Genomic DNA, 22,025 nt, shown 5'->3' with positions numbered 1-22,025 from the left:
ATTGAACCCCCAAAATCTTCTGCACAGTGAGGGGTGAGGCTCACAGACATTATGAATGAGGGGGGACATCTGTCCCCTAGGAAGCAACTGGCTGTTTGGGGTGACTGAGGAGGTGTCGCAGATTGGGTGGGTGGAATTGGTGGCAGGGAGAGTGAATGGAGACTCCAGATATCACCTGACCCCCACAGGCCAAATCCAACTATACATGGGTTCTGATATTTAATTAATTGTCCAATATAGATTTCACCTGAAGGCTAGATCTAGCTATTCTTTAAAAATGGGACTTTGAGCAACACTGGGCTCAACAATTGGGTGCCTCTTTAGCTAGCCAGGGCTATGAGCTTCCCCATAGTCCCCATCAGTCCCTAGGTAGCACACCGAGCCTGCTTCACTCACTGTAAATGAGTGTAATAAAAAGGACTCTATAGGCATTCAGTTTGTCACCCATGACTCCCTTTACAGATCAGGAGTAAAGACCAGAGAAGGGTGGTGACTTGCTCAGGGACCTACAATGAAGCCTCCAACCCTGAGTAGGGTACTCTTAGAGTGGGCATGGGGGTGGAGAGGAGATGACCCCAGAGGAGTCCACTTAGTTTCTAGAAATATCCCACTGACTCCTTAGTGCTGAGAAGTGAGATTTTACTTCTTGGGATGCTGAGGCTCTGGGCTTGGGGGCCCTGGCCAGATCCCTCTGAGGGATACTCAGCAAGAACTGGCAGGGGCTCCTCTGAAATAAACTGGAATTTCTGGGTGAGTCATGCCTATTCAAGGCCACTGGTTCTGCCCGCCCCCAACCCCTAGTGACCCAAAAGAGACCCTTTTCTTAGAAAAGAGGTTGGTTGGAACAAGAGTCTCCTCAGTTGCTTCCGTGGGGAACCAGCAGGCAGGGAGACCAGGACTAGGAGCCATGACAGGACCCACAGTGCTTCTACGCTCCCCTGCCCCAGATCTCTGGAGAAGGAAACTATAGCTGCAAAGCAGCTCCTCTGAGGACTCCAGTGAAGGGAGACCTCCCAGGGCTGGGGAGGCAGTGCTGAAGGAGCAGTCCAGAAGCACGTCTCTATTTAAGTCTCCCCTGATGTGTGTCACTCCCACTTCTGGCCCTCTCCACTCACGCCGCAGTGACCATCTATCGTTTGTGCCTCCCCAGATTTCATCCTCCTTCTACTAACAGTCTGGTTTTTCAGGATTGGTTCTCGGACTTCTGCTGAAACTACTGGGAAAGAAGCACTCTCTCTCTGCTAGTAGAATGTCAGGCTGGAGCTGCAGGCAGTCTTCAGTCAACTATGTGGAAGAGCCAACCCAGTGGAAGCAGAGGCAGATTCCTGACCAAATCCTTAAGCACCTGCATCGAGCTGTACCTGAAGCTGAACTGTTAGAACTTTTTACTTACATTAGCCAATAAATTCCTCTTTCTGATTAAATCAAACCTCTTTCTGCCACAACCAAAAAAGTTCCAATATGCCATCTCTAAATGAGGAGTTTGGGCTACAAATTTACCCTTATTTTGGACAGAGGTCCCAACACTGCTTAACTACTCCAGCAGTTCCCAAACTTCTTTCTCCATAGAACCCCTCCTTTTAAGGGACAGCTGTTAATGTATTGAGGAAATGCATCTTGGCAAGTGCCCACCAGAGATCTTGAAGCTTTCAGGAGACTGGTCAGTTGAGTCACAGTTGCACGACTTCCCTCTCCTTCACTTGTGGTTGGCCTGCATATGACAACAGCAACAGCTTGGCTGCTCCCCAAGAGCCTCCTTGCCCCAAAGGCCCCAGGAGGGGGCTCCAGTGCTTCCTGGCTACAGAGTGCCCTTGAGTCTGGGAACTGAACCAGGCTGTGAGCTTCCCAAGGGCAGTAGCTGAGCAGCCCCTTTTCTCTAGCACCCACCCAGCACACAGCAGGCTCTCAGATACATGGGCTGAAAGCACAAGTGAACTGGGTGTCCTGGTGAGTCCATGGTAGTGTCTCAGGACCCACACACTCACCACAGGACAGGGACACAGCTCAGCCTTCTTTTGGTGCCCACAGTGCTTCATACAGGGCTGGGGGCAGGGAATGGGCTCAGGGTCTACAACTTCTATTTACAGGGATTGGGGATTGTGGGTCTCCCACATTTTACAGGTGTAGGGGTCTCACTCTGACTGGAAACAGGCAGGGACTCTGCAGAACTCCCTAAAGCCCAGGGAGGCAACTGGCTGATAAGAGATGGGTACTGCCACTTCTGGTCTGGGCTGCTGACTGTCCCAATGTGACTCCTGGTCATGTCCACCCCCACCCCCCATACATACCTCCTTGCAGCAGACAGGGTAGCCCTCTCCTGAGCTACCCTCCCAGAAGGGCTGGGGTTCAGGGTAGATGGGGCAGCCTCACTTACTGGTCACGAAGATGGTGTCCTTCCTGCCCATTCCTCCATGGCCCTGGCCTGGGAGGCCTGAGGTTTGGGTTTTTTGAGTGCTGGTTCTGCTGCTGACCCTCCTGTGAACTTAGGCAGGCATACAGCTCTTCTAGACCTCATCTCCTCACCTGCACACCAGAGGTTGAGCAATGTCTTTGCATTTATTCCAGGTTTACCTGGGGGCTTGATGAATCTGCCCCATTTGAGGTCCATCCTTGAACCCTGGGAGGTGAAGGAATAAAGGGACTCCCAGCCTCCCTGAGGGGCCTGCTTCCTGGAGGCCCACTGTCTGGTAGCAAGTGCCCAGGGTGCCCAGCTCCCAGGACAGGAGAACTTTTTTAAAATGGAGAGAGGGTTGTGGGGGAGGGAGGAAGTAACTGCTAAGGAGTAGGGGTTTCTTTTGGGGGTGATTAAAATACTCTAAAGTTGACTGTGGTTATGGGTGCATGACTCTGTGACTATACTAAAAACTACATAATTGTATACTTTAAATGAGTGAATTGTATGCTATGTGAATTGAATCTCCATAAAGCTGTTACTAAAAAGAAGGCTGGTGCTTGGAGCAGCAACTCTCAAATTCAGTGCCTAGCACAAGCTCTATAGACTATGTGAAGGCCCAGCCAAGTTTGGGGAGCTTAGCTAAGGGGGTACTGAGGTGGTGGCTCAGTGCTGCTTGCTCAAGATCTTGGATGCTCTGTGAGGGAATGAGTGCTTTTCCCCATACACCTGGGACCAGGGATGAGACACAGGAAGAACCATAGCACCTGGTCCTAGAACTCTCAGGCAGGCCATGGCAGGTTTACAGCTGCTACTACCAGTGCCCCAAACCTGGGCTGTGCCCCAGGCTTGGAGATTTTCCCCCAGCCCAGATTCCCTTGGCAGCTGGGCATGGGGAGAGGCTATGGAATGAGCTTCCCAGGCTGCTCCCCGCAGCAGGGTACCAAGGGAGCCTCTGCTTAAAGAAAATAGGGAGTCAGATCTGGCCAGCCCTTTGACAGTCACAGGCAACGCAACAGAGATCACACAGGTACAGATTGTTTGTTTGTTTGTTTGTTTATTATGGAGTATTTTCCATGCAAGATCGCAAACTAGAGAGACAATATCTGGAAGGAGAGCCAGTGGGTAGATGGATGCATGGGTGTTGCTCTGAGCTTCAAATGCACTGACCCACCTCCAGAACTGGCTCTGCCTGCAGAAGCACACAATGACAGAACACCAGACTTCTGGGACAACTGGACAACAAACTCAAAACATTCCTTTTCTCAGTAGCCCCTAACAATCCTGAGAACTCTCACAAATGAATTGCAAACTTTAGGAAATAAATATCCATCCCTCTTTCTCCAGGAGAGCCTGAAGGATTTTTAGAGGAGAGAAGTAGTGTGACTCCGGGGTTGACAGTTGTGGGGGGCAAGGAGGGAGTTGCAGGGGAAGACTGGTTTGGACCCCCATGGACAGGAAGGGTTGGGGATGGGCACTGAAAGCAGCAGGTACCACAAGGGGCATCCTCTGGGCACACACAGCCATGGGTGGTGAAGCCAGCTGCTCCCCACATGGGTGGGCAGAGGGGAGGAGCCCAGAATCCTAACGGGAGATGGTGGAGAGGCTCATGGTAGGCCAGTTGAGGCCAGGCTGAGAACGGCATTCTTCCATGGTGTTTTTCCCTAGCTGACCCACAAGCCCCCTAGAACCATCCAGAAGGCTGGGCCGGACTGAGTTTGAACATGTATGTGTGGAGGCGAAGTGGGGGTGTGGTGGCAGGAAGGAAGAGGAGAAGCAGGAGCGTGAGTGGCCAGGCAGCATCTGCCCCGTGATGCTAGAGGAGTCCGAGTGTCTGCTGCTGCCAGGCCATCCAGAGTCTTGGCCACCACTCTTCCAGCTGGAGGCCTTGAGTGACAGCACAGGCCTCACTTGAGTGACCTCCCCAGGCTCCCTTGCTCTGGACCCCTGGGTGAGGAGGGGAAGGGCAGTGAGCCAAGGCATGGTCCATGACAGGCAGCACAGTCATTCACACTGAGAGGGCTGATCGACAGAAAGACAGGAGGACAGAAAACAGAGGAACAGTCACCTTTCCCTCTGGCCCAGGCCAACAACAAGCCTTTTCAGCTCTGAAACCCCTTGACCCATGCATGAGGATAAGCGAGTTGGTCATCTCTGCTTGGTGCTTGGGAGTCCCAGGTAGGGACTGTTCTGGGGTAGGCTGGCCAAAGGCCCACCAGACCCTGGGTCAAACTGCACTTAGTGCCATCACTGCTGCCCACTGCCAAAATGGTAGGCAGGAGGAAATGGTTAGTTTTCACATCTTGGTTTTCACATAATGAAACAGAAAAGGTTAAACACATCCTCAAGAAAATATTTTGACGAAATAAATATTTTAACCTATAATCAGGTATAATTAGTGCTTATGAGGAATCCCAGCAATAATTTAGGGTAACTAAGTACATACTGTATCTGTGATTTCTAATACTTGTGGAGAGGCTAGTGCCTCGCGAGGGTCTCACTCTCTTGGGGGTAGGCTCTGGCCAGCTTTCCTGCCAGGGCTCTGATCCCCAGTGGCCCAGGATGCATATGGCCTCAGGACAGGAAGGGCTGAACAGCACCCCCTCAAGGAAGCCTGGGCCTGTACTTGCTTCTCATGCAGGCCTCAAGCAATGTCACCTCAACTTCCAGATAGGGGCGGGCTGCCTCTGGACATGATGTGAGAGCAGAAGGGGTGGCTCCAGGCCAGGAAAGCAGGTGACACTTCTCTGCATGGGGCAATGCCTCCTGCCAGCCCACAGGAATCCACCGCCTACTGTTCAACTGGAGTGGGGGCGGGCAGCTCTGGACCATGGATATTAACAGCAGCTTTGCTGGGATCTCCCTAGGCAGGCACATGTTTCCGCTTCACTCACCACCAGAAGCCTCCTCTCCCCAGACCCTTCAGGCTCCTGGTCTTGTGGAGACTTCTCCTTCCAAAAGACAGGGGGACTGGCTCTTCCCTCAGAGGACACTTGACAGCTGCTGTAGTGCTGCGGCTCCTGCAGGACTGACCACCCAAGGCCCAGCTGCCCACCACCACGGGCTGGCAAACTGGCAAAGGCAGGCCCCTGGCCCTCAGAGACAATCCCTTTGGACAGTGCCAAAGGGCTGGGGTTTCTGGGTACAACTGGGCCATCTTAGCCAACTTCTCTGCAGCTCATGTCAAGCCAGCTGACTTCAGACTTTTTAACATCCAAGCTAGCCTCAGGGGGCTCTGCCTTAGGAAAGGGGGTTCTTCCCTCAAGAAATGTTGAGAGAGGAGTGAGCTGGCCAAGGGCTGGGGTTGGGGGTGTGGCACGAGCTGCCAGAGATGGCAGGGCTGGAATCAGGCTGGCTGAGTTCTGGGGAAGAGCTTCCTGGGTGTCCTCTAAGGAACTGGAATGTGATGTCTCCAGCTGCTCCTGACAGATGGACCTCCCAGCCAGACCCCAGGCCTCTTCTCTGGAGGAAGCTGCAGCGGTGCTAGACTGGGCATGGGGTTCCTGGGCATGCAGTGCCTCCCTCCACCAGAACTGTTCCTGTTGATGCTCAGCACAGCCCCTCAGCTGGTCCTAAATGCCCTGGCTAGAGACTGTGGCACTGGTCTCTGCCTACATCAAGCCCAGCTGCTTCTTTCTGCTAGGGCTGCCAGGTGGGAAGAGCTGACCTCATTATGGGTCACGAACACATGGTGGCCTGGCCAAGGCTCCAGAGATCACCAGCTAGTGTGAAGCAGCTACGCAGCACTTTTGTTCTGGGCAACAGCAGCACAGGAGTGGTTCAGGCTGGACTCGGCCCAGGTTGAACCAAGAGCGCCTTACCCATAGCCAGGACACACACGAATGAGGACTCAGGATGGGAGCAGGTGTTACCAGCCTCTAGCTGCTCGGTCCCAGGCTCTGTTGCCTTCTAGGTTGGCTTTGGGAGAGGATACAAATCGGTGGCCTGGGAGGATCTGGAGTGGGAGGTCGGGCTGTCAAAACAATCTGTGGAGAAGGCTGAGGCCCATGCCAAGGAACAGTGCAAGGACTTTAGTGTCGCTTTGGCCCATCAGTCATTTGAATCTCCAACCGTGGTGCAAAGCCGTCTGCTGCTGGGCCCTGGAGGTGGAGGCATAGAGGCTGCCACAGACCAGGCTAAAGCCCTGAGCAGAGCATGCTCAAAACCCACAAAGCTTTCCCAAGCAAGCCAGAGCAATTCTTCCCCGTGCGGGCCCCTCCACAGACTGGGCCAGCTGTGTGAGGGGAGCATGTACTGTGCATGGGGGCAGTTTGATTTATGGTAGTGTCATCTCTGCAGGAGCTAACCGGCATGCCACGTAGCCACTGTCCATTGGTTGTGTGCTGTCCTCCCAGCACCCCGCTCTCTCTTCCCATGCCAGGAGCATGTGGGGCCATGAGAGGCCCCTTTGGTCCCCAGCTTGGCTGCTGAGCGATGGAGAGTCAAGAAGTTGAGAGACCCCCATATATGGGCACCCCACAGAGCCTTCTAAAGTGCTGAGCACACCCAGTGCCACAAGGTGACACACATCAGGAAGCAGTAGTCCAGGAGGGAGACCAAGCCTGCAGGTGTAGATAAGCCCTTTCTGGATCAGAGGGGCATGGGAAGGCAGGCCAGACCACGGAGACCCACTAAGCAAGACAGGGGACGGGATACATGGGGCAAGGAGCCAGGATCTGACCCCCTTCTCTGTGGGCAGGTGACAGGAGGAGACAGTCCTAGTGTCCACTCAGGAAACAGTCCCAAGGAGACTGCCTTGTCTGAGGCTGGGCTCTGCTATCTGTTCTTCCTGGGAGGAAACATGGACAGAGGGAGTCTGTGGGCAAGAGAGGTGGGATGGGGGAGGTGAGGGGCCTCTGGCTGCAGTGATGCTGTCCCACCACTAGAAAGAAGGTGGCTTAAGTTGGTCCTGACTAATGGGAAGCCTGGGAGCAAACACAGTGGTGTTTCCATGGAGACACAGCAACGCAGGACCAAGTAGGGGCTGGGAATAGGAGTGGCCAGTGCCTGGTATGGACAGGGACAAGAGGTAACCTGCCATCGGGAAGCCAAACCACAGAACAGCTCACAGGGCGAAGAGGGCATCCTCTGACCGCTCTGGCTTCTTCCGGCCGGAGGGGTTTGAGGCCAGGGCTGGGGCCTCCACTGGGGGTGAGGGGAGGTTGGGAACCATTTCAGCAGCTTTGGCTCTTTCTTCAAGGAATTTATCAAACTCTGCAACACAAAACCAAGGCAAGAGCCAGGATTGGTGGTGGGGCTAAGCCCACACTGAGGCTCAAACAGCCGCATCCTATCTGCTCTCCACACAGCCCCACTCACTTGTGCTCACAGGGTCACCTCAGCATGAGTCCCCACCCTTGCCACACTGGCCTGGGACACCTACCGGGGAAGAAGCAGTGAGTGACAGGTGAGCAGCTAGCTAGAGCCAGGGGTGCTTCTGGGTGCTCTGCTGCCCGGGGGCCTAGCCTCAATTTCCCTCTGCCACCTCTAGGACAAGTAGGAAGCCCAGTTATAAGTGGGAGCAGCTTTAATTTCTGCCCCAGCCTACTTGGAGCTTTTCCATTCTCCTTATCAGCACAAAAGGCAGGGCTGCAGTGGGGAGTCCTGCTTAAACTCGGGAGGGAACATCACCCCTCCCCCTGCACCAAGCAAGGTTCTACACCTGAGGAGGGGTTCTGACCAGATGGTCTGGATGAACGAGGAGGCAGTGTAGAGGAAAGGCCTGTGGGCTGCAGGGGAGGCAGGGAGAGGCAAGATGGGAGGAGAAGGGGAATGAGAGAGGGAGGGGAATGCGGGGGAGACTGGGATGGGAACTTCCCCACATGATCTATATAGCTGGCCCCCAGAAGTGAGGTCACAGGACACTAGGCCTGGAGAGGCTTCCTGTGTACCCTGTGGACCGCACGGCATATGTCTTGCCTCTGCTGGATTGAGCATTTGGGGGTGGGGCAAACTGGTTAGGAGTACAGGTTTTGAGATCATGCTAACCTAGGATCCACTGTACCTACTATTCACTAGCTCTGTGACCTTCCAATTGTCGCATGCTCTTTCTGACACTTCCCTCATCAGCACGAGGCCTGGATGGAACAGAACCAAGACGCTTCTGGCCCAGAAGGCCTGGCTCAGGCTAGGTACTAGAAGGTACTCCGGTAGTGGAGGCTCCAAGGTGGTGGGAGTGACAGCCCCTATGCGCCCCAAGAGCCCGGCGCGAGAGCAGCAAATGAAGGGGACAAGGTTGTGCTGTAAAGCCATGGGCCAGGCCATACCTTCACTCGTGACGCCCTCCTCCAGGTCGTCGCCCTTCTGTGGGAGGAGCAGAGAAAATGCATTAGGGCCCCACCAGCAGCCACCCCAGGGCCGCGCTGCCCACGACAGCCCAAAGAAAACGTCCTACTTCTTGTTCTGAGTTCCACAATACCAAAGTACTGTTTATCTTATTGGAGAAACAGAAACTTTGTTTAGAAAAAGCAAAAACAAAAACCGCTCCAGTAGGTTCTAGGTTTTGATCCTCCAGAAGGGCCCAAAAGAAAAATCCAAAAAAAGATGCAAGCTGGCTCTCTGGGCTGAGCTGTGGGGCAGAACCGTGGCAGGCCTTTGCTCATCCATGTCTCCCAGAGGGGGCCACAAGGAGGCTGAGCCGGAGGCATGCTGAGGGCTCCCTCAGGTGCTCCTCTACTCAGTGTTCCTTTGCAGCCAGCTGCAGGGTTCTAGGAAGTCACTGTTTATGTCAACAGCTCAGAACCACATGAGGCCTATAAGGGCCAGAGCCATGAAGCCCATGGCACAGGGCATAACACTAGGAAGTGCTTGGCAGTGGAGCACTGTCCAGCTGGAAGCCATGTCCCATGGCCTCCTAGGAGCTGAGCCAGCCTCCTCCTGTGGCCCAGATTCTATAATCTGCTGCCGGTCCTGAGGAGTCGTGGAGGCTCTGTGAGCTCTTAATGAGAGTGGATCAGAGTTGATTTTGTTTGGAGAATGTGGTGGTCACTGGAAATTCACTGCACAGTGACAGGGAAGGGAGCCAGATGGAAAGTGGACCAGGCCTTGGGCTGGGCCAGGAGATCTGGCTTCCTTCTTGGCTCTGCCGCTAACCTGCTGTGCAGCCTTGCCTGTCAGGTTCCTCCCTCTTTCTGGACCTTGGGGGTCCCCTTTGTGAGCTGAGGGCCTTGGCCCTTCTTGCTTTGTTTCTGTGAGAGGAGCTATTTCTTTTCTAGGTACTCCTTTGAGAAAGATATAATGAGGCATTTTCTTCTCCCATGGCACGGCACCTGGGTGACCATGAGTGTCTTCAAAAAGCCTGGTCTTCCAGGGAGGTGGCCCAGAACAGTGGGAGGCCCTATCTGAGCTCTACTGTCCTCCTATGGGAGGGGACCACATCTGCAGCCCACAGCCAGTTAAGCCAGCCCTGTGATTAAAAAACTTCCTTGCTCTGGGGACAGGGCCCCCTGAAGAGGAGGCAGCTAGAAGCAAGAAATGAGGTGTCTCTAGGTCTGGGAGAGAATCCAACCAGCCCATGACCTTGGGCAAGCTATATCCTCTCCCAAAGTACATTTCTTCATCAGCCTTTAGCCAACAACCTCCACCCTGCCTCCCTGCACAGGTTTCTGAGAGTGAAAGTGCTTTGTGAAAACCAGAGGGAGGGACTGGCCACTGAAGCTCTCCTTTCTCAGGACCTGCTGCCATTTGCAGATACATGATGTCCTCAACTTCCTGCCCTATATCTGGGTACAAAGACAATGGTCTCTGGAGCAGGGGTTCTTTTAGATCCTAGATACCAGATGATACTGGGGAAGAGAGATAACAGTGAATTAAAAACAAAAAAAAAAAACCCAAAAAACGCTTCGTCTCTATGTATATGTCACAATTAAAAGAAATGAAAATAAAACAAATATCTTAAAATGACTCCCCCCCCCAAAAAAAAAGAACCTAAGCACATACACACCTGAAATTAAAAAGTCATAGGAAAAAGTAAATGTGTTTTGGAGCCAGATGGAGCTAGCTTTCACTGTAGCCCAACCGGTGGTTGAGGGCTAAGGGGCAGTGCCCAGCTCAGGACTCCATTCTCTCTGGCCTCTGCAGGTCACAGGTGTCGGAGGGGAAGTCCAGCTGTGAGGATCTGGTAGCTGCAGGAGCCATGCCTGCCCTGGCCTCCCTCCTCCGCCACTCCACTCCCTGGGGGAGTGGCCTCTTCCAGTGTCCCCAAGGCCTTTCCTCAGAAGCACCTTTGCCTTGCTACACCCCACAGACGAAAGAGAAAAGTCAAGTCTCACCAGGTCCGTCCCGAGCCACACCTCAATGTCGTCCATGACAGAGGGCTGCGCAACAGGGATCTATGGAGGCGGCAAGCAGCAGGCCAGGCAGCCCCACAGCCAGGCGAGGGAAGACAGAACACCGAACAAAGTAAATCGTCAAAAGCAACCCCCAAATAAAACTAAAACATACACAGAGCAAAAAAAACACATCGGCACAGCAGGCACGAGCAACATGAGGCAGCCACATGAAATGGCAAGTGAGGAAAGCGATGAGGAGGCCAATTCTAAGAAGCAGGACTGACCAGTGGTGGGGAGGGAGGGCGGCAGTACAAGTTCTTGAAATGGAGAACTTTTTGACTATGGTATCAGCTCTCACATCATGGGCCTCTCGGCCCAGGCTGCAAAGAACCTTTTAATCTCAGAAATGCACTGCTCCTGCAGGCTGATTTTGAACTCATCATTGATGACAGCTGGAGGAGTACTGCCTCTCTACTGTCAAGCCCAGTCCCTGGGGGTTACTTGAGGAGCCGCCAGCGGGCCCCTGATGCCACTGGGGAGGTCAAGTGGCAGTCTGCCCAGAACAGGAGTGCACGTGGTCAGGTGGCACCGCAGCCAGCCCTGAGATTCCACTGGGGCTCTGTTTGCTCACTGAAAGTATTTCAAAATGTGTCCTTGTGTACCTCTGACTGGGAAAGAAACACTGGTGACCTGGGTGTGGCCTGGCCAACAGAAAGCAGGCACATTTCGCCACTAACAGAAACTCAGCAAAAACAAAGGCTTTGATGGCAAAAGAGATTGCCGGGCTTTAGTCATCTTTGTGTCTCTTTAGGAGAAAAATCACTAAGCAGGTCTGAATTCAACAGCTTCCTTTAGTCTTGCCTTTTCTTTCCAGCTTTCAATGGCTGTCTGTGCTTCAGCGGTCAAAGACAGAAGTTCAGCTGAGATCTGGGGAGCATGAAATCTGGGGAGCGGTGGCCAGGGGGGTGACTGGGTGCCTGAGCAGTCTCCATGCAGTGGTTGGTCACTCGTGCCAAGGGCCTTGGAGATAGTGTTCTGAAAAATGTATTTGGCTAGAAATATTTAAGTTGCTGTCAGATACAACAGGATAGGAAGTAAGTGTAACCTTTAACCTTCTAAAAGCCACATTAATGAAATATTGGCTCCCAGCCTAGAGAAATGAGTTTTGATTGATCTTAATCGAGGTGACCTACCTCCCCACCTAGCCTGAGTTTGAGAAGTACCTCCCAGTGGCTCACTCGCAAGCCCAATATTTCTAGAAGAAATTGCCAGCATTGAGTCTATAGCTGGCTTCACTCTCAATGTCACAATCTAGGGTAAGAATAATGTTAAAATAAGCAGTAAAAGGATTGTCTTAGTGTTTTCCAAATCTAAAAAAATAACATGACCTTAACAAAAGAGGAGGAAGATTTCATATCACCAGCCCTGCCCTGATGTGCGAAGCCACCCCTAAAGGTAGAAACCTGCTGTTGATGGGGTAGGTGGTAGAGTGATGACTTCGAAGATCCCCAAGTACACTTAGCAGGTGTCTTTGATTTGGCTGGAGTTCTGCACACATTCAGCGAGGCTGAAGACCTCTCACTCTGGTGAACTGAAGTAGCTTCATGTGCTTGGGCCTAACTACAGACCCAGCGTGGGCAATTCACATGCATTTTCATAAAGGCTAGAGCCAACCCTGATCAGATTAGGAAGATTCTATGTTTTCATTTTATTTCTTTGACTTACTAGAGACTTAAGAATGTTGAAATAAAAAAATATCAAGGAGTTCAAATCAACCTGAAATGACTCCTAGGGACAAAGATGTGATTTGTACTCTGGAGGGCACAAATGCCCAATGGCTGTGCTAACAGCAGCGAAGGCAGCACCTACCTTCCCTATCGAAAAGAAAGCAGCAGGACGCGCGATCTGCTAATTTTATGCTTGCTGGAAGGACTTATGCCTTGACACATTCCCATGACAAGAGATGCCAATTTTCATTATCTTGATGCTTGTAAGTCAGAATGCCTGGCCTCTGGGAGGATGTGAGCCATGCCAAGTTCTTAGACCTAAAGCTTGGAAAGCCAGCGCATCTCCAAAGAGAAAACATGCCCGACAGCAGCTGCTGGAGTGCACACTGGGCTTTATTTTGTTCTTATTTTTTTAAATCTACCCAGCTTCAGTCCACCCTGGAGAAATGAAGATTCCATGGACAGAGGTTTCCAATGTGTTGCAAAAGCTTGAAAAAAGCCATTAATGGGCCATGGGTCCTAAACTTTCAGATTTTGCTTATAATTTTTTTGTTACTGTTCAAAAATACATTCCTTGAGCCCGGGGATCATGTTCTAGTTTTCTTCTTTGAGGCTTAATCTTGAGAGCAAGTGTGCTCAGAAAATAAACATTGATATTTGAGAAACTCCTCATCACCTCAAAAAAAAAAAAAAAAAAATTCCCCCAATGCTAGATCATGGGAATACTTTTCTTCCCTCTCCTAGACTTCTCCAAATAAGTAGTGTGCTTACGGAAAGGCATCTTCCAGGCTTGGCACTGAGGCAAGCTGAGGAGAGAGCTCTGGGCTAGAGACAGGCTGGGCTCAGCAGGCTCCCAGCACTCACTGGTGTAGGCCTTGGAGTGAGTCGCTTTTCTCTGGAATTGCTTCTTCACCGGGAGCTCCTAGCCTCTGCTGTCCTAAGAAGCCTCAGAGCTTAAGGTGGAGAGGCAACAGGAGTTGCAAGGATTTGGGCAATTCTTGGCCTTGGTTTCCTCATCTGCCAGGCCTTATTTAGTTTTTACTACTCAGGATTCTGAATCCCTTAACTTCCAGTTAGGTCTGCATGTTTTCAAATTCAGAAACTCCAGGATGCCAGAAATTACTGGAATTAAATCTTTACAGTCGAAAAGGCACTTTGCCTCAGGGCATGAATCAAGGAGGAGCTTGGGTGTGGTTTAACAGTAAAGCTTATTATATAAGGGAATGCAGGGATTGACTTGCTTGTGGTTAGACACAACACTTTAGCTATATAACTCTCCTGCTCTAAGGTAAATCAGCGCTTTGAGTATCACACCAGGGTAAAGTCCCTTCTAATGATGTAGGCACTATCCGACGCAAACTAAACGTGTACATTGCTCTGCATATAGGGACTGGAGAAACTGTGAGGGAGGAAGAGGAAGCTTCCACATCCAAGCTGATGGAAGAGAAGCAGAAGATTTGACTGAAGAATAGGGCACTGGACTCTGTCACTGCCCTGTGGCCTTGGGCACATCACCAGGCCCCTGTGAGGCCCAGCATATCCCTTAGAGACTGTGGGCTTTGACCTACTGTGGTTTTAGTATCTTTCTGGGCAATCATCCAAGCTGAAGGCTGGTCCAAGTGGTATGAAGAAGAGTGTGAGTTGAAAGAAGGAGACAGAAAGGGAAAAGAGATGTGAAGAGAGAGACATAAAAGAAGCTAGTCCAGGAGCTCCCTCCAATAAAGACCAGGGCCTAGAACTAACTTGCTCTAAAGATAGGCTGGACAGGGCCAGTTTGGCAGAGGCAATGGCGAGATGAGCCCTGCCCATCTTCAGAGTGCAAAGAGAAACAGGCACGTCGGATGCCAGCAGCAGATTTTGACAGGAATGGTGGGTGAGCTGTCTATCAGCTGACCCTCACTTGGCTGCCGTCAGGGCAGCTTTGCTTAGGGAGCAGTAGGGTCACCTGCCCAAAGGAGAGAGGTGCTGCCACTGGCTCAGCCACAGCTAGTGCCCTTGGTGGCCTCAGGCTTGTTGTGTCTGGAGGTCCTCCAGGTATGAGTAGGGAGCCCCTCTGCCTCCCATCCCAAACCCGGGCTTTGGCAGTAGCAGACTTTTACTAACCTACTTCTGTTCTTGTGCCTTATATTTGTTCATATCTGGATATTTTCCTGGCTGCAATTGAATATGGGGGACACTTCTTTCTGTTCACCAGCCAAAAAAAGGCCCACGAGCTGGAGGCAGGAGGCTAGGGTAGGGGGAGGAAGAGCACACGCACTAGCATTCTCTGAGCAGGCTGGTTCAAGATGGTTCAGGGTTTTCTTCAACTGGTAATGAGCCTGGTATTGTTAACTTTGTTGCTGAATATCCAAACACCTAAAGTCCCAGGAGAGTGAGGCTTTGTCTCCCACAACTCCAACCCACAAGGAAACCTAACTCTGATTTCCAACGCAACAGAAGCAATTTCTGTTGCTCGGGTGTGCTATTTCCAGTGCAGTCCTCCCTACAGGGCTTCCACTGCCTCCCCAATGTGAGGAGTGGTCTAAGAGTCCTTTGGTCTCACTCAATAGTACAAAAAGTTTCCAAGTAAAGAATTTGTACCTGGGAGGTTTGGAAAGACTCAGGGTTTTATGCTACAGGAAATAGGGCAAAGCAATTAATGTACATCACTTAAAAGAAAAAACACTGTAGTCAGGCAAGTGAGACACCAGGTTAGCTGTTAGTCGAGCTTGTTTCTGGGAAGTCAGAGACTGTAGCTCTAGGAGGGGATAGGACAGTGTGTAGGCAGAGGCAGGTACTACCACCAGCTGCCAAGGCCACACTCAGGGTAGTTTTTGTGGACAGTATCCTTTTTTTGCAGGATTAATAGGCACAAAGACACATGGCTGGATCCCCCCAATTTGAACAATGGAGTGGACATGGCCTCTAGGAGTCCTACTCTAAGGCCACCCAACATGTGGGCCAGAGCCCCAGCCTGTCTCTAAAGAAGCAAATGAGGGGCCCAGGTAGCCCATATCTCTAAGAATGGCTGTGGGGTCTGGTGCAGGAACATCAAGATGAAGTGCCTGCTGCTCTGACAGGTGGAGGGAGATGGGCCCCATCTGAGCATGTGTAAAGGTCATCAGCTTTAAGCCAGGTGACAGGCATATACCCCTCACCCCAATGGTTCTGATGGCCCTGCATGGCCCATATCCTTGCATACTGGTAACATTTTGTTCAGGCAGGTGACCCCCTGTGCTGCCTTAACATACTGGCCTTGCTTGAATATACCTCGCCTAGCCACAGCCTGGCATGGTCTCCAAGGGTCAGTTATGCTTCTTACCTGGTATATGTCCAGTGTCTCCCCACTCTAGCTGCAGGGCAGAGGCCTACCCTTTCTTTGCTTTTCTCATCTTCCCTTTAGTGCATCCTCTCCCACTTCAGCCCACCACATATGTACAGACCTTTGGTGTCTATGTTAGAGGTACTTGATGAGGGCTGTGGCTTCATTAGAGGTGATATCATTACTCCAAGGCAAGCAGCCTGGAACGAGGTTACTCTCTCTATGCACCATGCTCAGGGATACTAGATGAGGCAGGAGAGAACCTCCCAGGCTTCTGTGCCCAGAGAGCTCTGCTTCCTCAGAACTAACTACATTTATGATATTAAACTCCTCTGCCTTTGTGTTTTTATTCTGTTCCTATTGTGTTTGTGTTTCTTTAAGAGGTCTCAGATCCTCTGGGGGACATAGTAAGCACAAATAATTACATTATTAAAACTCATCTGCCTAGGACCACCAAATTCATAGGCTGGAGGGGGCTTCCCCTACCAGTCAGATGCTTTGAGTCTATTCTCTTAGAAACATCCCCTCCCATGCAAAAGCCACAGTAACTTGTGCTCATCCTGGAAAAGTGAATACTATTGAGTGCTCCAGAGACAGTAAAAGGAGGGAAGGGCCCCCCCCATTCCTGAAAATGCCCAGACCCTTAAGGCCCAGGGGCATGGACCTCAGCAGAAAACCAGAGGAGGCGCTCCTGGCGCTGGACGTGTGTGGCTTCAGGAGATTATACAAAGACAGGAGGGGAAAATTTGGCACCACGTCAGAAGGAGAATGGCCTTGTACTGTCTGACTCACAAGGGCTCAGCAGGTGACACAGGTAAGCGCTGGGGTAGACAAGGGGCTCAGCTCAGCTGGTGACCTCTCACCATTCCTTGGGTTATGAGCCAGCTGTCTATGGGCTCCAGGTCAGAGTCCCCACCTTTACCTCTCTTCTGGATGGAGGACAGAAAAGTCCCAGAAAGAAAAGTCACAGCAAGACCCATGATAAAGAAGCAATAGTATATATTGTGGAAATAGAAAAGCCCCCGTTCGGAGTTGATTGTCATGTAAGGAGATGTGACCTGAAGCACAAACCCCCTGCCCCCAAGCATGTCCCCCTTACCTACCTGGAAAAGAGCAGAGAAGTTTAGTAACCAAGAATCCCAATGGGGTAACATGTACTCATGCCAACCATTCCCATACACTTGGAAAATCTGTGAGGTCACAGAGATCACCCAGGGCTGCTTCTCTCAATTAGGGCTCTTGGGGTTGGCAAAGGGTCAACTTATCAAAGAACTCACTTTTACAGAACCATTTCTACTTTTTTCTAACTTATTTCTACTTTTTCTTCTCTTTTTCCTCTTTCTCAGTTACCTGTGTATTCTTTTTCCAAACTCTTAACTTGAACGCTGAATTTGGCTATATTGTCCTTCTTTAAATGATAAAAGTATTTAAAGTTAAGACTACTGATTTGGTTGCACTGTAGAGGTGTGGCTACACAATCCGCCCCGCCCCTTTTACTGTGTTCTTAATTTCTACTTTGATGCATTTTCATTTCCAGGCCAGCATGGTTTAAGATATGGAACACCGTAAGCTGAAGCACTAGCCTGAAGATATACATGAGTCAGTGTGTGTGTACAGATACAAAGATGCACAGAGATACACACACATAGCTACACAGACACACAGACACACACAGAGATATACAAACACACACATAGACACAGGCACATACACACAGACACAAGAATATACAGACAGGCATACACAGAGATACAGAAACACACCCACAGATACACACACAGAGACACAAACACATAGACACAGGCACACATAGGCACATACACACAAGACACAGATACACATAGAGATATACAAACACATATAGACATATACAGATACACAGAGACAGACACGCAGCTAACATGAACTCTGCTTCCCCTCGCTGCCCCATGGAGCGGTAAACATGAAAAGCAGTATGTCTACCATCATGTAGAAAACGTGCTGGAGTCATCAAGACCTTTGAAAACAGGGAGATTGGCCAAGCCACACACCCAAAGGGTGAAGGGCAGGAAGCTGGCCACATCGCCTATACTCAGACCCAGGTGTGGGCACTGATAATGGCAGAGCTGTGCTAGGACACACGTTGGCATGGACAGAGCAGGCCCTGGAGGCAGACTGGAAAACAAACGAGGTCAGCCTTGCTGAGAGATGGGCTGTAGGCCAGGACAGGGTGGGGCAGGGGGAGGGGATGTCCTCATCTGGCAGTGTGCTGATGGGCCCTCAGCTCAGCTCCCTAACACCCTCCCTGAGTTAGGTGGGAAAACACTCTAAGTAATGGGAGGGACAGAACCATGATTACTGCATAGATTTCGGGAGTCCCGGTCTCAAGTTCAGGTGGCACTGCCCACCCTTCTGTGGAAAGGCAGGGTACTGAGAAACCAAGGCAGTGGGGCTGGCTCTTCTGTGCCCCCTGGTGGTCAGTGCAGTGGGACGTACATCCTACAGATGAAGGAAGGAGTTCCTTCCCCCAAGGAGAGCTTCCCCGTGGAAACCAGGCTGCAGCACTGCTTCCTGCCTGGGCTCGTGTGAACAAGGGCTGCAAGAGGCCAACAACTAGTATTTGGGGAGCAAACCTTCCCATCTAGTGGACAGATGAGCACTGCCCCTTTCTAGCCCAACTGGGAGACCCTGAAAAGGCATTCTAGCAGTTCTGGGGTTATTGTCCTAATAGCCCTCCCCTTTCCTGCCCCTGCAAACAAACATTCGTTCACACACTGCCACACACATTTCTTAGGCAAAAAGGGGAACAATCTCATGAAAAGCATTAAGACACAAATCCTCCCCCCACCCCCTCCATCCCCACAATGATCTAAAATCTTACAAAAACCAGGGCTACATTTGGGGGCTCTAACAAGCATCATTCTTCACTTCAAAGTAGCTCTGCATTTAGTTCTGCTCCTTCCAGACATAGGGCCTCCCAGAACACCCTCCTTCCTAGTCACCGCTCAACTGCTCCTCCCATCCCTCCAGCCCGTTTCCCCAACAAATCCAGACCATCCACTGCCTTCTAATGGGGCTGGTACTGTTTCTCTAGGGCAGCTACAAATGATCAGTAGAAATATGGCTCAGATCAGCGTTTCCCTTCCTTGTAAAGGTCATTATTATTTCAGAGCACTGGCCATACCTGGGGCACTGTAACATTTGGGGAAAGACCCTATCTGGTCATAGGAGACCTGTGCTCTGAGAGCTTGGAGCCACCAAGATAGGAAGAGCAGGGATTCTGGAGGCACACCTCCAGGGAGTGGACTCCAGCTTGCTTGCTGTCTGCTTGCTGGCGTCACCACCTCTCTGGGCCTGTTCCTTCCAGGTGAAATGGGAAAGCTGACCTGGGGTGTCACCCATGGGGTGGGGTAAGAACTCGATGAGGTAATACAGTACTCTCATCCCAGTCTGCCCTCCATGCAAGCCAGCTTCTGCTTAATTATCCAGCCAGCTTTACCAAACTACCTGACTTTCCCTCCAGAGGACTCTAGGCAGAAAAACAGGGTTCAAGACCTACCACTTCGGAGTTCTGTTTCCGATTGTCTAGTGCAGAAGCAAGTCCTCCAACAGCCTGGGGATCCTCATAGGTTACCCTGGAGACAAGCGGCACAAGCAGAGTCAGTTCCCCATAGTGGTCAAAGGCGTTGGGACGGTGACCTATAATCACTTTCTATCCGTGGCACCTTCCCCACATGTACTTGGAAAAACATTTCCCACAGCCCTGGCATCTGGGCAGAGGCTAAGGGCTCGTCTGTCAGTCTGACTGCTACTGAAGCTAAGAGGCCTGCCTGGGTTTTAGCACTGGCTCAGCCACTCATTTCTTCTGAGGTCAGGACACTGCATCTCAAGGATCCTTTCTTAAGTAACACTAGGCATCTCTAAAGCTCAGTGACAGGATGTCAGACATGCCCTGAGACTGCTCAGAGGGAGGGGCAAGATAAAGCCAAAGTAATATTACTTCTTATTTTAAAAGAAGCAGCTTTAGTGGTATTTAACAAGGAAGGTCTGGATTGGGGTCTATAACGGATTCTGAAGGTTGTCTTCCTCTGGTCCCTGACTTCTTTCACTGTATTCCTTTTAAAAGCAACTTTTGCTGGTGAAGGGTACATGAGACATTGGGCTTGTGGTCAACCTGTTGATTCCAGAGCATGAGACTCGGAAAGCTGAATGCATCAAGATGCTGTGCCTCTAGGAAAGGTGGGGAAAAGTGTTCCTCACCTGCCTATAGGCTGAACAGAAAGCTCGAAGCCTGTTCTGGTGCCTCTCTGAGATGCAAGGTATTATCTACTTTGGAATAAACACCTCCAATTCCATATGGCTCATCCTGGCTAGAGCTGCTATTAGAGAAGCCTCTGTCCACACCCTTGGGCCAGAAATCCATGCTGCCTAGAACCAGTTCACTCCCTGTCTGGCTGCACCCTCCAGACTCCCAGCTCCTCCTACAGATGAAATTCTTGCAGCAGCAGCAAAAGAAGCAAAGAGAACAACAGAGCACTCTCTGACTGACAGGAGAAATCCAACTACAATTGACCCAAAGGCGGGAGTGGGGGTGGGGGTAGGGGATGTGGGGATGGGTTAGTATTCATTCAACATCTCTGTCTACTACCAAGTCCTTACAGCCATATTTCAAAGTTCTTGGCAGTCCTGGCCCTGGTAAATAAAAGGCCTCTTTGTGCTGGCCTGTGACCAGGCCTGGATCAATCCTCCCCCCATATCTTCTGAGAGCCACTGAAATGATCCCAACATACGTCTTGCGTTGCTCGGCCAAGGAGTTCCCTCTTGTCTGGGCAAACATGTCAAAGCCGTCACTAGGATTACACTGCTGAAGTGAACTGAGGGTGCCACTGACGCTCTCTGTCCCCAAGTCTGTAACAACAAATGAGAAGAGGATGAAAACAAAATGTGGATAATGGACTTAATGAAGGGTCCCAAAGTTAGGATGCCATTTGAGCAAGTTAAAGTTCTATTGGGGTGGGGTGGGGGGGACTGTCCTCAGCACTCCCAAGCCACCACATGCAGGAGCCACAGGTGGGGCCCAGATGGGGGCCACTGACCTCCAGTCTGCTCAAGGTGGGGAAAGAGACATTATGAATAAATGGGAGATTACTGGCAGCAAAAAAGTGGGGCCTGGGGCAAGTACTCCTGCAGATTTCCCATAATGCCCTTATCAGTGTGCTCCTCATTAACTCAATCACAATGTCTAAGGACCTGGGTCATTGAGTTATTTGACAAATATTTCACAGGTACCCACCATGTTCCGAACTAGATCCTGAGAGGACCAAATTGAATCTGAGTGCACAGAGTACGTGGGAGACAGACAACAGCAATACTTAGCTTGAGATATCAGGAAAGACTCTAAATTGACACAAGAACAGGTCTTTAAGAACAAATGGGACTATGCTGTGGGGAGAAGGGGTAAAAGGCAGGTAGGTACAAAGGCACAGGGCCTGGAAGTCCAGGGCGTGTGAAGCAAATAGTGCTCATGGAGAGAGGTTAATGGAGGATAAGGCTGGAAGGGAGGTGGGAGATGGCTGATGGAAAGATTCAAATGCCAGTTCAAGGAGTTGATGGGAATACAATAGACTTTTTTAGGAAGGGAGGCAGCACAATTCAAGTTGAATTTTGGGTATTAAATCTAGTGGTCAAATGCTGGATGGAGTGAAGGTAGAGAAATCTGTTCTGAAAGAGGAACAAGAGCTACAGATATATGAGATATTGAAAAGCCAGGATTATATCAACTGACTGATCACTAAGTAAAAGCTCAAGTCAACTGAAATGAAATGAAGGTATAAAAATAAATATTAAGAAATAAGAAAACAGAAAAGGAGAGAAGAAAAAATTTTGAGAGGACCGCACCTATTAATTATCTTAATACTATAATTTCGTTATAAATTGGTATCATCCAGTGTATTTGCAGTATCTAGAGTCATCTATACACTTTTAAACTGAATGAACTGTGAAAAAAAGATAAGTTTCTTGTTTGAGGGTTTAGACAATGGGACACTTTAGGTTGATGTTAGTTCAAGGAGAGCAAGTATGTCAGTGCCACCACTTCCTATTTCCAAGCCCATGGCAGACATCGCCAGTCAATCATTGACTCATCTTTCAAGCCCTGATGTGGCATGACTTCGATGTCATTTTTAGACCTGTGCTCCAAGCAGCAAATGAGCTGAAACCCATTTGCCATCCTTGGCCTAGTTGATATGGAGAAGGAAATTGCTTCAACCATAAGGAATATTCTAGATAAAACACAGCAGCCACCTTTCTTTAAAAAGCAAACAAGTTCTCATTCCTGAGAACTCCCCCAATCCCTG

At 50.6% G+C, this 22,025-nt stretch overlaps 1 protein-coding gene across 8 annotated transcripts in view; it reads right to left on the bottom strand.

Annotated features, from left to right (window-relative positions):
• Window positions 1-3,429: 3,429 nt before the first annotated feature.
• Window positions 3,430-22,025, bottom strand: part of TOM1L2 (target of myb1 like 2 membrane trafficking protein) — a 127,760-nt gene continuing 109,164 nt past the window's right edge. For 3 of the 8 annotated variants that reach the window (XM_006908449.3, XM_025044364.1, XM_006908446.3), the window contains 5 exons: window positions 20,460-20,577; window positions 19,229-19,304; window positions 10,663-10,722; window positions 8,659-8,695; window positions 3,430-7,606 (listed from right to left, as the gene is read on the bottom strand). In XM_006908449.3, coding sequence (XP_006908511.2) covers window positions 7,458-7,606; window positions 8,659-8,695; window positions 10,663-10,722; window positions 19,229-19,304; window positions 20,460-20,577 — 440 coding nt within the window. In that variant the 3' untranslated portion in view covers window positions 3,430-7,457. The other 5 variants (XR_439120.3, XM_025044366.1, XM_006908447.3 and 2 more) reach the window with 5 other exon arrangements.

Source organism: Pteropus alecto, unplaced genomic scaffold (assembly GCF_000325575.1).
Source record: "Pteropus alecto unplaced genomic scaffold, ASM32557v1 scaffold52, whole genome shotgun sequence".
NCBI classification, from domain to species: Eukaryota; Metazoa; Chordata; class Mammalia; order Chiroptera; family Pteropodidae; genus Pteropus; species Pteropus alecto.
Note: the sequence above shows the minus strand (reverse complement) of the source record. Positions and strands in the feature narration are given on the sequence as shown.